This window comes from Anastrepha ludens, chromosome 3, assembly GCF_028408465.1.
Source record: "Anastrepha ludens isolate Willacy chromosome 3, idAnaLude1.1, whole genome shotgun sequence".
NCBI classification, from domain to species: domain Eukaryota; kingdom Metazoa; phylum Arthropoda; class Insecta; order Diptera; family Tephritidae; genus Anastrepha; species Anastrepha ludens.
The window spans coordinates 121586977-121602832 of record NC_071499.1 but is presented as its reverse complement, the minus strand read 5'-3'; the positions used below and the strand labels follow the sequence as shown (position 1 = coordinate 121602832).

Sequence of the window (15856 nt, the reverse complement as noted above, 5' to 3'; positions counted from 1 at the left end):
TACTCGTTGTAGTTATTTCAATCTAACCTAACCCATTTTTTTTTTGTAGAAGCAGATTTTTTAGAATGACAGTAATTGTGACAGTGTACCTGGAAGGATATAAGCTTACTAAATATTTCAGTATATATAAATTCTTAACTAATTGAATTAAAATAAATTCTGAACTATTGATTTTTTAATGTAAAAATTTTAATAAATTTTATATGAAATTAACAAACCTTAGCTGCCAAACATTCAACTTTGCTGAAATATGTTTTATTTTTATTTTGTTGTTTTTATTTAATTGTTTTGTGATTTTTTCATTAACTTGTGCCCTTTATATTCACTGGCTGTGAAAAACAACCAATACCGAACGTAGCGCACTTATAAGCCGCTTAATTTTAGCGGTTATTACGGCGACTACAAATATTTCCCAACGATCCAGCTGAGTTCTCCGTAGACCTAATCATCTCTAAGGCTTTCAAAAATACCACAAATAATAAAAGAACGCGAATTAACTTAGCATTTTCATATAAAAAATATTTAAAATATTATGGCCGTCTTAGTAAGAGTTGAGTTAAAACTTCAACATTCCGACCAAAATTCTCAACTTACTGGTCTAAAAGCAAAAATTACCAAAACTAGAGTAGTTATTTTCACAAAGACACACAGTCATAAATTTATACGCTAATAAAATCAACTCGTATTCCACACAAGTTTTCTTCCAATTTAATTTTCGCTTCAAAAACAAAAATTAAAAAGTAATTTCACTTCAACAGCAACTAATAAAATTAAATTATTTCGAAAATTAAGCGTAATTAACTGAGCTAGCATCGATAAAAACCAATCTGCATTAAATATTTCAGTTAGAAAAACGTGCAACGCGGCTTAATTGCACAGCTGGCATAGAAGTACGTAGCTGGTGTGGACAGCGCAGAGGTGGGTGTGTACAACAGCTGGCTTTTAACAAGAAAATAAAGCGGCACTTGGAAAACACAAAAAACCACCTAATTAAGCTGAGCTACTAGTCCGGCTTCTCAGTATTTGAGCTAAGCGCACGTGGTGCGCTGAGAGTGGTGAGCGCCACACACATACTCGTACATACGTGTATGTTTGCATTTACAATCTCAATTGAGACGCCGCATTTCCTCAAGTTGTATTACAGGGTTCTCGATTTTCTTCGTTGTTTTATTTTTGCATGGTTACTACACAGCTGTTGTCATGGTGCCGTTTCTCTGTTATGCTATATGTATAGTATGTTTGTTGGGGCACTTTTAATTGTTGTGCTGCCTCTTTGTACTTAACTTTTGTTTTTGTCTCACGCTACGCGCTCTTTCTGATTTTCGAATGCCGCTTATAAACGGCAATAAAACTAGACAACACTCTTATTTGTCTGTCAATCGTTTAACAGACAACAACTACTACCGGTGTAAATTGACATAGGGTGACAATAGTGTTGCGCCGCGCGTTATTGACACCGTCAACATCTGTGAATTGAAGAAGTATACGCCACGGTTAACCGCAAGCGTGTAAACAAAAGAAAATAAAAGCAAACAAAAAACGTTCAGAAGCGTAATAAATTTATTTAAAAATATATTTTGCAATCAGTAAATGTACCACAAAAGCCACAAAATACGCTAATAAGTGAAGAATTGTGATATATAAAGGAAACAAATTGTGAAAAAAAGTGAGCTAATTAAGACTCCTCAAATTACATTACGACCATTTCTATTATGATATAGTAGTTGAAAGCGATTATTTAATTACAAATGGGCGAAGGTAATAATAATTGTGTAGCGAGTATTTCTATTATATGTATGTATATGTACGGGATATGTGATAAGGGAAGGGACAGTTTAAAAAAGTGAAATTCCATCAATGGTTTCATTCAATTTATGACCACCATCAATTGTGTGAATGAAATGTGAATAAAAAATGGAAAAATACAAATAAAAAATTCCACTAGTTTGGCAAAGGCAACAATAAATATATGCAAAAATTGAGGATAAACATAAAAATGTCATATCTTCATCAGTAAAATAATTAAAACAAATTTTATAGGCGAATAAACAGCATATAAAAAATTTTGAAAAATAACGTAATAACATAAAAAGTTAAAGATTCATAAAATACAAATTTAAAACATAATACGTGCACATGGTGGCGCAAAATTAATCACTCTATGGTACGACTTACAATTTTTGCAAGTAGCGTCGTACGTCAATTATATTTGAAACTTGTGAACTAGACAGCTGCAATGCATAAACAGCCAAGCAAAGGAGCGAGCGAAGACAAAGATTTTCAACGATCCAAATATATTAATATATTCTTTTTTTTTCTTTTTGGTTTGCCCTTAAGTGCACTAAAAACACACTCTAGCTCCGTTTCCCCTCTGAAGGGCGGATGGTTTGTTTTTGAGTAATCTTTTTAAGGCAGAAATACACTTCAAGATTTGCCCTTGCCCTCGAAGGGGCACCGCTCACAAAAACAAAACCTTACTATCATTTTTGTATTTCATGCTTACAATGAGTTTAAATCCATTCCGCTACGGCGGCCACCATATGTGCATATTTTATTTAATTTTCGCTAATTTTGATAAGAAGTAGATTAAATTTAAATACATTCGAAAAAACATGTATTCGCCTGATATTAATGAGAATACTTTTTTCATATTTTTGTTTGAGGAAAGTAAAAAAAACCAAATGAAAACCAAAAACTTAAATAATTAAAGTATAAAAATATTTAGAAATATAAACATTTCAAATAAATTAAATAAATATATAAATAATTAAAAATAATATGTAAAATATAAAAAAAAAAATTAATAAAAATTAATAAAAAATTTTGAAAAATTATTTAATTAGAATAACTTTTGCATAGATTAAAAACAACGATTTTTTCTAATGATTATAATGATTATAGATAAAAATAGATAATAAAAAACATATACATATATAAGATAAAAAATATATGAGTTAGAAAAATATATACAAGGTATAAAAAAATTAATTAATAAATAACAAATTCAAAATAAAAATTTTGAAAAATTATTTAATTAAAATAATTTTTGCTAAAGGATTAAACACAACAAATTTTTTTATAATGATTAGAATAAATAACTTCCACTCAATCATATAAAAAAATTATAATTAGTATAATAATATATATATATAATAAAATATAAATTAGTAAATTAGAAATTCAAAACATAAATTTTTTTACCATAATTGATTAAAAAACAAAAAAACATAACTCAAAAAAGAAAATTCTTAATTGGAACTAAAATTAAAACCGTTTAAATAACTTGAAAATAAAATAGAAAATAAATTAAGTTGATAAAATTAATCATAACAGGTATTTAAATAGAAAATGCATTTGGCAGTGTGGGTTGTAATTTTAAAAATTAAAAAGTAAAACCTTTAAAAAAATATTCGCTGGAAAAACTTTTGAAGATAATCAAATTTGATATCTGACTCACCCCAATCCGAATTATAACCCGGGTCAAAGTGTTGTAATATGAAATGAATATTTGAATAAGTCCCAAAATTATCAAAATTAAATTTTTTTTTAATATTTTTTCATCTACTTCTTACCATACTCAAGCTTAGAAAGAAACAAATTTTAAGAATAATGAATAACTACGTCCAAAATAAAGTTATAGTCAGAGAAAGTCTAGTATTTTAGAATGGCTGAGAACGATGATAGCTAAAATGAGCCGGTTTATGTCATGCAACTATAAGAAATATAATCAATTTCAAATTAGGAAATATAATAAATTTCTTTTTTTTTGCTAAATTATTATTTTTTTTTTTTGCTAAAACTTTGCTTAATTTTTATTTTAATTAATTAATTTTGAAAATTTCCCGTGCAAAATTAAGAAATATAATAAATTTCTTCATCTTTTTTTAATAAATCATTTTATTTTTTTGCTAAAACTTTGCTTAATTGTTATTTTAATTAATTAATTTTGAAATTCTTCCTGTAAAATTAAGAAATATAATAAATTTCTTTTTTTTTTGCAAAATTATTTTTGTTTTACTAAACACTGCTCAATTTTTATTTTAATTAATAAATTTTGAAAAGTTTCCGTGCAAAATTTATTTTTTTTTTTTTTTTTTTTTTTTTATTTCTTCCATAAAATATTACACCTGTCGTTAGATAATAAGTAATTTGATTTACAAAACGATGGAATGAGAGTGATATTGAAGGGCCAATGCCCCCAAGCTCAATTAGAAGAAATATATACATACATATTATTTAAAAACAAGTGGTTAACAATGACATATACGATTAGTTGACAATTGATTACATGGATTTTGCAAGATCTGTTGGTGTTTGACGGTTAAGCCGATTTTGGGTAGATTTTTCTTTATTTGGTAGTCTTCTCATCATAGGATTTGTGTGCGTTAATAATCTATTTATGTGTCTTCTGCTAGCGCTTTGTATTGCTTCATCAATAGTATCGATGTCAAGGTCGCGATGGATATCTGCGTTAGGTATGTACCAAGGTGCATTAGTTAAGGTCCTAAGTATTTTAGACTGGACTCGTTGAAGTATACTTAGATTACTTTTTGCAGCAGTGCCCCAAATCTCAATTCCATATTTCCAGATTGGAGCAATTATCGTTCGATAAATAAGTACTTTATTTTGCAATGATAGATTGGACTGAGGTCCAAGTAGCCAGTACAATTTCTTAAAACGGTTTTTAACTTCATTTCGCTTTTTCTTTATATGCTCCTGCCAGTTTAATTTCGAGTCGATCGTAATACCCAGGTATTTCGCTTTGGTGTCAATATTCACGTCAGAATTACCAACGCTAACTGGTTCAATGGTTGCCCTTCGGTTTGTGTAGTTTACTTGTATTGTTTTGTTAGCGTTAATTTCGATGTTCCATTTTTTTAACCAGTTTAATGTCACATTTAATTCGTTTTGTAAATTTTGTTTTACGACTTTTGTATCTTTATGAGATACCATGAGGACTGTGTCATCCGCAAATGTTGCAATCATGCTGTTTTCTGACTTCGGTTCCGGTAGATCAGCCGTGTACTATAGATACAATGTTGGTCCTAAGACACTGCCTTGGGGAATGCCTGCGTTCATAGGTTGAATGTCTGAACATGCGTCGTTATATTTAACATAGAATTTCCTGCCTTGGATGTAACTCTTAAGCATAAGGTAAAAGTCATTAGGTAGTTGTGTTTTTAATTTATGGAGTAACCCAGGGCGCCACACTTTGTCAAAAGCTTTAGCTACGTCGAGGTATATGGACATGCACACTCTTTTTTTATTCAGGTCATCATTAATTTTGTGAACTACTCTATGAATCTGTTGGATTGTTGAATGGTTTTTCCTAAATCCAAATTGGTGTTGAGATATCAGATTCATGCTTGTTATAATAGGATTTATCTGGTCAAATAATATTTTTTCGAAAATTTTTGATATTGTCGGTAGTAGGCTGATTGGTCGATATGATGTCGCTAGTGTAGCGTTTTTGTTAGGTTTCGGGATCGCTATAATTTCAGCTACTTTCCAGGTACTAGGGAAATATTTGAGACCTATAGCAGCGTTGAAAATATTTCTTAGATAAATTATTGCCTTGTCAGGCATATGCTTCATAATTGTTCCCGAAATTTGATCGTATCCAGGCGATTTATTGTTCTTTAGAGTTTTTATTAATTGTTTTATCTCCGTAAGTGTGATTTTTTTAATTTGCTGCTTATTCTCGTTTGCTGCATAAGTAAGATTTATGTCGTTATTATTATTTTCAAAAGTATCTTTATAATGTTGAGCTAAGACCGTTGCTTTTTCTGAAGAGGTTCGGGCCCATTTCTCTTTAGTTGTTTTTATTGGTGGTAAATGTATTGTGGCGCCCACCACTGTTTTCGTCGCCTTTCAAAGTGTGTAGTTTGAGGATTTTGTTGCGTCAATATTTTTGAGATAATTGCTAAGTTGTTTGTCTTTTTCCTTTTGAAGTAGGTCTCTTATATCTTTTCCCAATTTGTTTAGCTTTTTCTTGTCGTCTGGAAATCTTGTTGTCTGCCATTTCTTCCTTAGCTTTCTCTTTTGTTTTAGTTTCTTTTTTATCGTATCAGGTATGTAGTCAATTTTTTGCTTTAGTTGGTGAAGAGGGTGTAGATTTACTAACTGCCTTAATAGTTTTGTCGTTAAAAAAAGCTATAGCTGTCTCAATTTCATCGCCTGTTTTCAAAGATACGTTTGTGTCTAAATATGATTCCAAAAGCTCAGTAAACGCATTCCAGTCTGTATGATGATTGTAAAGTGGTGGATTTAAGTTTTGTTGCGGTTGCGCAAAATTAAGAAATATATTATTCACTTTTTCTTCTTTTTTTCACTAAATTATTTTATTTTTTTGCTAAAACTTTGCTTAATTTCTATTTATTATATAATTAATTAATTTTGAAATTCTTCCTGTAAAATTAGGAAATATGTATAATACATTTCTTTTTTTTGCTAAATTATTTTTGTTTTGCTAAAACTTTGCTTAATTTTTATTTTAATTAATTAATTTTGAAAATTTTCCGTGCAAATTAAGAAATATATTATTCACTTTTTCTTCTTTTTTTCACAAAATTATTTTATTTTTTTGCTAAAACTTTGCTTAATTTCCATTTATTATATAATTAATTAGTTTTGAAATTCTTCCTATAAAATTAGGAAATATGTTTAATAAATTTCTCTAATTTTTTTTTTTTTTGCTAAAACTTTGCTTAATTTTTATTTTAATTAATTAATTTTGAAAATTTTGCAAAAAATGCAACCATTGCTAAAAATTTAAATAATATTATTTAATAAAAACAGTACAAAGGAACGAGAATATTTCTTTTTATACTTCACATGAAATCGGCCCTTTAAATAAACCACCAAAAAACACAAAAAAAGTTCACTTGACATTTGTACCATATTAAGTGTTCGAAAACAACAGTTAAGCACCGTGCAGTAACAGACAGCAACAGTAATAAAAGCACTAAAATTAACAATAAAGGGGATGGAGACAGCGCGCGCGCAGCCGTAGAAAATGGTTCATAAATTATGGCTCTCTTTCAGCTTCAGCGACTTTCGAAGCGCCAAACGCATCCGTTGCAAAGTGCATTCAAAAGCCAACGAAATTATTTCAGAGAAATCAAGTATTTATTGATAAGTTAAAAAAAGATTGGCAATGCAGGCACGTGCTATGGAATGTCTGAAGTTCGCAGGTAAAAGTGAAGACACAACAGCAACAAAGAATAATTAAAAATAAGGTGATGCTATAAAAACAGCGAAGATGTGCATTTAAAATTGCGCTTTTGTTTTGAACACGCAACTTAGCAGACAAAAAAAAACATGTATTATTATTGGTTTTGTTTTGTGTTTTTTTTTTCTTAATTCTGAAACGAAGCTGCTTTCAAGATATACACACAAGCATTCATATGCACAAACAACAAAAACTTTATAGCAATTTTTTTCTGTAATACAACTCACTTTTCCATGCTGTGAAAATTTCAAATAATCTTTAACAAAAAATAAAAATAGCTTTTCATCCATTGACAATGCTTTGTGAGGCAATATTTACATTAAATATTTAAATGTTATTTAGTTATTTATTTGCGCATGCGAATTATGGCACTTGCCTTCATATTCTTCGCGTATAAATGGGAATTATTTTTGTAAGCTTGGCCTCAATTACGGCCAACGGCCATTTGACTACACTTCTGTGCAGTTAAAATATAATTAAATCAATGATAAACATGAACAAACACACGCACAATAAAATAATAGCTGAGCATTAAAAATTCAAATAACAAAAACAGAAAAAAATCAATTGTTTGTTTGAACAAAATGTAGTTAGCCGCATTGGCACTACGACAAGAATGTGAGCAATTTCAAAGTCAACTCGCCCACGCCATAAGGGATCACCCCAAAGTGGCGCGCTTGTATACTCGCCGTTAGGGAATGTAAACAAATTGGTTGCGTTGTTGTTGGCAATGCAGAGAAGTAAATTTTTTTTTTAATTTGTGTTACTTTTTGTAGGGAGATAATTTGGTGAGCCAACCAACAAAGCCAATTGCGTTTTCGATGAGTTTCACTGCAATAAAATGCATATCAATATGTGTATGTTTGTATATGGACGTGCATACATATAAGCGCTTAAAAGCATGTTACACTAATGTGTAAAAAATAAGCACTGCATTCAGCTACAAATTAAGGGAGGTTAATTTCAGACTGCAGCTGCACTACGCGCCCTCTGTTAATACTGGGGCGGGGAATATGTGCATAGCGTTTTAAATTTTTTTTATTTTACAACGATTGGTTTGCTGTTTGGCAAGTATTCATTCGATAAAAAATTTTCTATGTTAATTATATTTTTGAGTTATTTAATTTTTTATTAAATTTGAGGCTAAGAAATGGAATACTCAGGAGGCAAAAATCAGCATTTTCGACACCTGCTCTTCTGCTATTACTCTCTCATCTCACTACCATTTTTATACACACCACTGCTCGTCACTCCTTCTCGCTCACTCATTCTCCCACTCAACGCTCTTTCTTGTGAGCTTCTCTAAATTAAGTCTGTCAGCGAAAGGGCTTGACACATCAACATAAATATGCATTAACTTGGACCGGTTTGGCTTGCTAGTACCAAACATTTACTAATGAGTGTTTCAAATACTCATAAACAAATGGGAATTAATTAAAACAATAAATTCAGTGGATGGGAAATACTTACTCGTACATACATATATAAATCTCCAAACACATTCCAGTTGCATAATATTGAATGGTTTTTTTATGTAATTATTTTACATTTTTTTACGATTTTACAAAACTTTTCTTGTCACTGTACACTGGCACAAAAAGTTATTTTGAGTGATGGAAATCTTTATTTTAACCTTCGCGGGCTCCTTTGCTTGCCTGTTTGTATACAACACCTGTCCAGTTTAAAAAATTCCTAAAGGGGGATTAATTTTGCGCCACCTTGTACGTACATAGGTATATGCATGTATAATTTCAAAAACTCAAACTGATCCATCGTTCTCTTATTTTAAAAAGTTTAAATAAAAGCATAAAAGCTTCAAAGTTTGAGCTTTAGAAGCTTTAAATGGCTTAAGGCTATGAAAGTTTCAAAAATCGATTTATGAAATCTTCTGAATCGATTGTATGAACGTTGCGCGGTCCGAAAAACTTAACTTTCTCAAAAATCGGGTGTAGGAAAACTTCTTACTGTAACAAGTTTTAATAAAAACATGATATTTGCAAGGATTGATCACTTAAATACTCTGAAAGACTCGAAACTACAAAAGTTTCAAAATTTTTAAAGTATAATGATTGCACAGTTCTTACAGGCCTCTGAAATTGAGTTTATGAAAGCTTCTTATTTTAAAACTTTTTTTTATAAAGCCACAAAACCTTCAAAGATTGTTCACCTTTAAGATGAGAAATTTTAAAAGTGAAAGTTTCGAAAGTATGAAAGTTTAAGAGTCGCATGTATGAAAGCTTAGGAATCGATTGTATGATGGTTGCACAGTTCAAAAAACTTTGCTTACTCAAGAATCAAAACTGCGAAAGCTATTTGTTTTAAAGGTTGTTTTGAAACTTTATAAACTTTAAGCTATAAAAATTGGAAAAATGCTTTATGCGAAAGCTTGGAAGTCGATTGTATGAAAGTTGCACAGGTCTAAACACTATGTCTGCTCAAAAATCGACTGAACGAAAGCTTCTTATTTTAAAAGTTCTACATACGGACATAAAAGTTTCACAAAAAGTACATAGAAGGTTCCAAGCTATAAAAGTTTCGAAAATTTATAAAGCTTTAGACTATGAACGTTGAAAGAATGCTTTGTGCAAAAGTTTTGAAATCGTTTGTATGACGATTTCGCAACTCCAAAATCTCAGTGCACTGAAAGCTTCTTATTTACATTTTTTTTTTAAATGGGACCATAAAACCTTCAAAGACCGATAATTTAAAATTGAAGCCCACTCAAAAATTTATTATATAAAAGCTTCTTATTTCAAAAGCTTCATATATAAACATAAAAGCTTCAAAGACCGATCATTTAAAATGAAACCCCACTAAAAAATTTAGAACATAAAAGCTTCTTATTTCAAAAGCTTCATATATAAACATAAAAGATTCAAAGACCGATCATTTAAAATGAAACCCCACTCAAAAATTTAATATAAAAAAGCTCCATATTTTAAAAGTTTTAGATATAAACATAAACGCTTCAAAGGTCGATCATCTAAATTTTCTAAAGAGATTGAAACAATCAAAGTTTTGAAAATTTAAAAAGTTTTAAGCGATGAAAGCTTCAAAAACACTTTGTACGAAAGCTTCGAAATCTACTTTATAAAACGTTCATAGTTCTTAAAAGCATAAAGCTCAGCAAGCTCCAAAAATTTAGTACATGAAAACTTCAGAACTCCAAAAAGCTTTAAGCCCTCAGTTCCCAGTTTCAACAACATATGACTGTAGTTTGAAAAATTATTTTTTAATCCTCAGTGAGTTTAGCGTAACAAAAAAGCTGGCTATACTTTCGATGTTTCTATATCTGATATCTATTTTTTAATAGAAATATATGTAGGTATCGAAGTGTAAACAATTAAAAAAGCCATAAATTCAGTTTGGAAAATTACCTTTATTCAACTCAAAGTAATAAATGTGTGAAAATAATACAAAATTAAGAATCAATTTACTTTTACTCGATATGAGCACCTTTTGCCCTGACTATGACCTTCAGACGGTCCAGACACGAATCGCAAGCTACGCGAATGTGACTTGCAAGTATTTTGAAAATATATATTTTATACCAGGCTATCATAGAACAGAGCACCCAGTGACCTTAACGCTAGCAGCTTTCGGCAGATTTAAAAAAGTAGATAAATTAGCTGATTCAGAGAAAACCGCTGCTCCGACTAACGATTCCATCTTGGAGCCGTCAGTGAAGAGAGAGGTAACGGCATCATTATAGATTTTCCTCCCGTTCTCATCCCTACTTGGAAAGATGAATGCGTAGTAAATCATACATTTTTTATTTAAAACTTGTACGCAATAAAAGCTTACAAAGAAACTTTCTTAAACAAAAATGAGTATAAATTTTGCTCAATAAAAGCTATTTTATAGCAATATTTTCTAAAGGAATTACTTTCAATACTTTCTTTTAATTTCTTAATAATTTACTTGTGGTAATTTACTTAACTGAGGAAAAAATTTTTCTAATAGCGGTCGCCCCTCTCACTATATTTCTACCCTGAAAAAGCTCCCCATAAAAAATATCTGCCGTTCGAAGTCAGCTTGAAGCTGTAGGTCCCTCCATTTGTGGAACAACCTCAAGGCGCATACTACAAATAGAAGCAGGAGCTCGGCGAAACACCCAAAAAGGGTGTACACGCCAATTGCATATACATATAGTTTAATTTAAAAACAAAGTTTGACTTGGGAATTGGGGTGTTAAACTATCAAAGTTTAAAAAAATTATTAAATCAAAGCTTCATTCTCGATTGTGTGAAGTTTCACAGTCTTAAAAAGGTCAGTAAGTTTTAAAAATCTAGGCTATGAAAGTTTTATGAATCTGCAGAGCTTTAAGCTGCAAAAGTTATTGCAAAAAAAATTAATTTTACGGAAAATTTCAAAATACTTATAATAATATTTAGACAGATTTTGGTTATTTTTTTAGTAGTTTTTTAATGTTTTTTCAATAGCTTTGAAGCTTTCCGATACCTGAAGGCTTTAAAGTGATGAGGAAGAACTTTATTCTCGTTTTCGTTTTTTGTTTCTCTAAACTTCATTTTTGATTCTTTGAAAAATTCTGCTTGTGATTCTAAGAAAGCAATTCTGCATACAAAGCAATTAAAATCATATTTTCCATATGTGTGTGACCAATAACAAAAGCAAACACATATAGGCTGTCTCACAAAGTTACAACAAATTTGCCGCTTAAAAATCACACTAAAAACATGCCAAATGAATGATAAGAAAATTTAAAACACAAACTCAATTGCAAGCAAATAAACACACACACATGCACGCGCATACACTCACACTTTCATACATGCATAAATAATTAATGAACTCGAAGTCACGGCGAAATTCGTGCTATTGTTTGTTTATGTTGTTTGTCCGTGTGTATGAGTGTATTTTTTTACTCTATGTATGCTTTATTATTGTATAATTGCAGCCAAAACAACACTTTAGTTAGCTATTTATCTCTTCTTATTTTCTTCTATTTGCACTGGCACTTTTATTTGCTTGACGGAAATGTGTTGGCAACATGAGTTAATAGCTGAAATAATCCAATGACTAACCCACTATAGTTTTGTTAGCTGCTTAAATTACAGCTCTTAGCTGGACGCTTTGGTTGATAATTCCATGTTTGCACCTTTCTGACTAATTAATTGTCGCATTGGCACCAGCGTCAGCGCGTTACTCAGTGCGAAAAGCGCAAAGCGTCTGCGCTTATCGGAAAGGACCAGACCAAATCAGACCAAGAGGGGTTCGCTTGAGCTCATAAACTAATTAAATCAACATCTACGGTCATAAAAGTCACAAAAAATAACATTGTAATAATATTTGCCATAATGTTGTTGTAAGATTGCCACAACAACATATACCTACATACCTACATGCGTATGAAAATAAATGGAAAATCAAGAGCAAGCGGACCCAGTCAGAGTGCAGACAAAGCAGGGCAAGCTGAAGTAGTAGATGGAAGGTATCGAGGTATCCCAGCGAAAATAGCCTGATGATACTTAACAAACGCAAATAAGTGAAGGTTTATGATTAAACGGTTAATTTATTTCACTAGAAAAACATTTATGGGTTAGCAATTAAAAAATCAGGCAAATAAAAAATATACTGTGAGTAAATAGAGCGAGCAATCATTCCGTTTCTAATCTTCATGGCGCGGTAGAAATGAAGAAGTAGAGTAGTAATTGGCTCACTTCTCGTTTTTGATTATTACGTGGTAGTACGCGGCAAGCAGCAAATGTAGAAATGTTTGGCGGAAATTACAGCTTTTAGCAGGAACGAATTTTTTTTTTTATTTATTTTTTTTTTATTATTATTTTACTTATTTTTATTTTTTTTATTTTTTTGGGTGTGGGATTTCGAGGTATCCATCTATACTCATATCAATGAGGAAGGTTTCAAAATTTATCGAAGAACTCTATAAATTTATACAGCTGTTCAGTAGCAGCAGCAGAAACTGTGCGCGCCTAAATGTCAATAACACATTGGAACTTTTTCTTTTGCAGCTACACGCACCAGCTTATAGTTAATTGGTTCTCAGTTTGTTTTGCTATTTAAAAACTTGTGCGTCAATTCACAATTGTTTTGCAGTAAAATAAAAAAAAATAAAAATATTTCCAGCTAAACTATATTAATATAACACTTTCTTTTATGCCACTTTTTTTCTTATGTACAGGACCACGAAATTTTTTTTTTAATTATAAACAAAATTAAAACCAAATTATAAAAAAAAAAATAAAAAAAAATAAAAACGGGCTCCTATTCCTATTTGTGGCGTGCGTGTTGATGTTGCTCCACAAATGGAAGGGCCTACAGTTTTAAGCCGACCCCGAACGGCTAATGAATGGCTTGTGAAGAGCTTTTTCATAGCAGAAATACTCCGGTCATATTAGAACGAACTCTCTTTCTCAATTTGATGTTTCGTGCACGGCGATTCGAACCTACGCATTCCCGAATGGTAGCCACGTACCAACCGATTCAGCTACGGCGGCCACCAAATAAAAAAATATTAATTAAATAAAACAAACTAAATTTCCCTGAAATTTATTTAAATGGAGGCAGCGCAATATTTGTGGTGTACCTCTGGATGTTTTTCCACAAATGGAGAGACCTACAGTTTTATGCCGCCTCTGAACGGCAGAAGATTTTTTATGGGCAGATTTTTCATAGCAGACGAAATACACTCGGAGGCTTGCCATTGCCTGCCAAGAGCCCTGTGCTAATGGGAAAAAAAATTTTCATTTGGTGTTTCATGGGGTTTAAACCCTTTGCACTACCGAATTGTAGTCATGCACAAATCCATTCAGCTACGGCGGTGGCTAAATTAAGACCTGGAACTCCAAATACTCAGATATAGTCGACCATTGCATGAGTAATCGCGACCCAGAGTTCTAAGAAGTATTGCAATTGCTGTAGACCTGTTTGCTCTCTACCTTTATAAAGCCTTAAAAAATGCCTAATGCATTATCAAAGCTGCCGTCGCAGCAATGCTAATGCTGAAAACATTCGCCGACGTATCGTAGTCCCTTACCGCAGCCCCTAGAGAGCACAAAATTGAGCAAAACTCATCCCGTAGAGAACAACTGCGTGCTTTTAGTTACATATTTACACAATACATCGGTTTGTGTGCGTATGTGTTTGGTTGTATCTACACAATTTTTCATTGTTTAATAAACCAAATCCAAATACCAACAAATGCAAATAGTTCATTTATCTATAATTAATATTATTCAACATTGTTTTTAAGTTATTTTAACAAAAATTAAAATGTTTCCAAGTTTATTTTGTAAATGGTTTCAAAATGCACTGTTTGGCAACACTGTATAGTGAGAGAGCAATCCTGATACGGAAGGGAAGTAATTTTTATTTACATGGGGTTCTCATTAGTTTGATCGTAACAGCTGACAGGGGACTGCGTTTACGTCGGTGACTGTTTGCAGCATAAGTCCGGAGTCTAAAAAACTCTTATTTGGAACCGTTTGTGCCACTCTGTGCTGTGCATTAACATGGAACGAGGGGAAATAATAATAACAAAACGGTGCTGAACACTCTCTCTCTCTCACTTTGCGCTCTACGGCGGTAGTGCCCTCTACCTAAGCTAAATATATATACAAAGCATCATTGCGTTTCCAAGACTTCATATTTCTAACATTTATTAACAAGGAAATACTTTTATATAATTTTAAATTACTTCATAGTTGAGAAATTATTTTCTTTGCATAAAATATAAGGTTCCCATACACAAAAATAACACAAATTTTAAGCGAGTTTCACCTTAATAGTTTTCTGCTGAGTCATTGGCTAACTGACTCACATTAAATTTACACTAAGCACCCTCTAATGGGCAGTTAATGAAAATCTCGCATGTCATATAATATAGGCCCGAAATTCACCTAATACGGCGTATGTATGTATGTACCCACCTTTTATTGTACTTCTAAGTAGCGTAAGCCTCACTGAAAGTCGCATGTTCTGCTGGTATGCATTACCAATACTCTTAACTTGCCTTATCCTTGTTATTTGTACTAATTTCCTAAGCAATTTGCCAAACAAATACAAAAATACAAAAACCTTATACTTATACAAGTAATAGTTGCGTTCAATGGAATGCAAAGGGGAAGACACAATTTAGCATTGAAATTTTTTACGCAGCTGACACATTGCAATTCCCACAGCCAATTATTGCATGAATCAATAGGATATTATTTTTATTTGTTATTGCCAGCAGTTGGCATTTGAAGACAAAGTTCGCATTAATTGTTGAACATTTTTTATTGACAAGTTAATTGGCAATGCCTTGAGTTAATAGAGTGTAGTAAGTAAATACTATTAATTATAATTATTTATCGGGTAGGAAATTTTATTTGAGAATAATGTGATTGATGTTGTGTTGGAAAATAAATAGGCAATTTGGGTAATTTGAAATATTTAAGCATTTGAACTTGGTTAATTGCAATCAAGTCGTTTGATAAGTTGCTGTCAAAGTAGGCAATTTTTAAATGGTGTAAATAGCTCCAATATGCCAATGAAAGCAGAATTTTCTAATTAAGAACTATGCGTACAAATCTCAAAAATGGGAGGAAAATATTACATTTGTTTCAAAATGTTGATTATTACTAGATTTTTTTTGTAAGTTAC

At 31.4% G+C, this 15856-nt stretch overlaps 1 protein-coding gene across 2 annotated transcripts in view; it reads left to right on the top strand.

The window, feature by feature from the left end:
- LOC128858952 (sodium/potassium/calcium exchanger 4) overlaps positions 1 to 15856 on the top strand; it is a 66365-nt gene that overhangs the window by 27000 nt on the left and 23509 nt on the right. The window contains exon 1 of one of the 2 annotated variants that reach the window (XM_054095567.1): positions 1356 to 1758. The exons of the other annotated variant lie outside the window; for it this stretch is intronic. Coding sequence (XP_053951542.1) covers positions 1749 to 1758 — 10 coding nt within the window. The 5' untranslated portion in view covers positions 1356 to 1748. Of the gene's footprint in view, positions 1 to 1355; positions 1759 to 15856 lie in introns of those variants that run through there. 2 annotated transcript variants of the gene reach the window in all.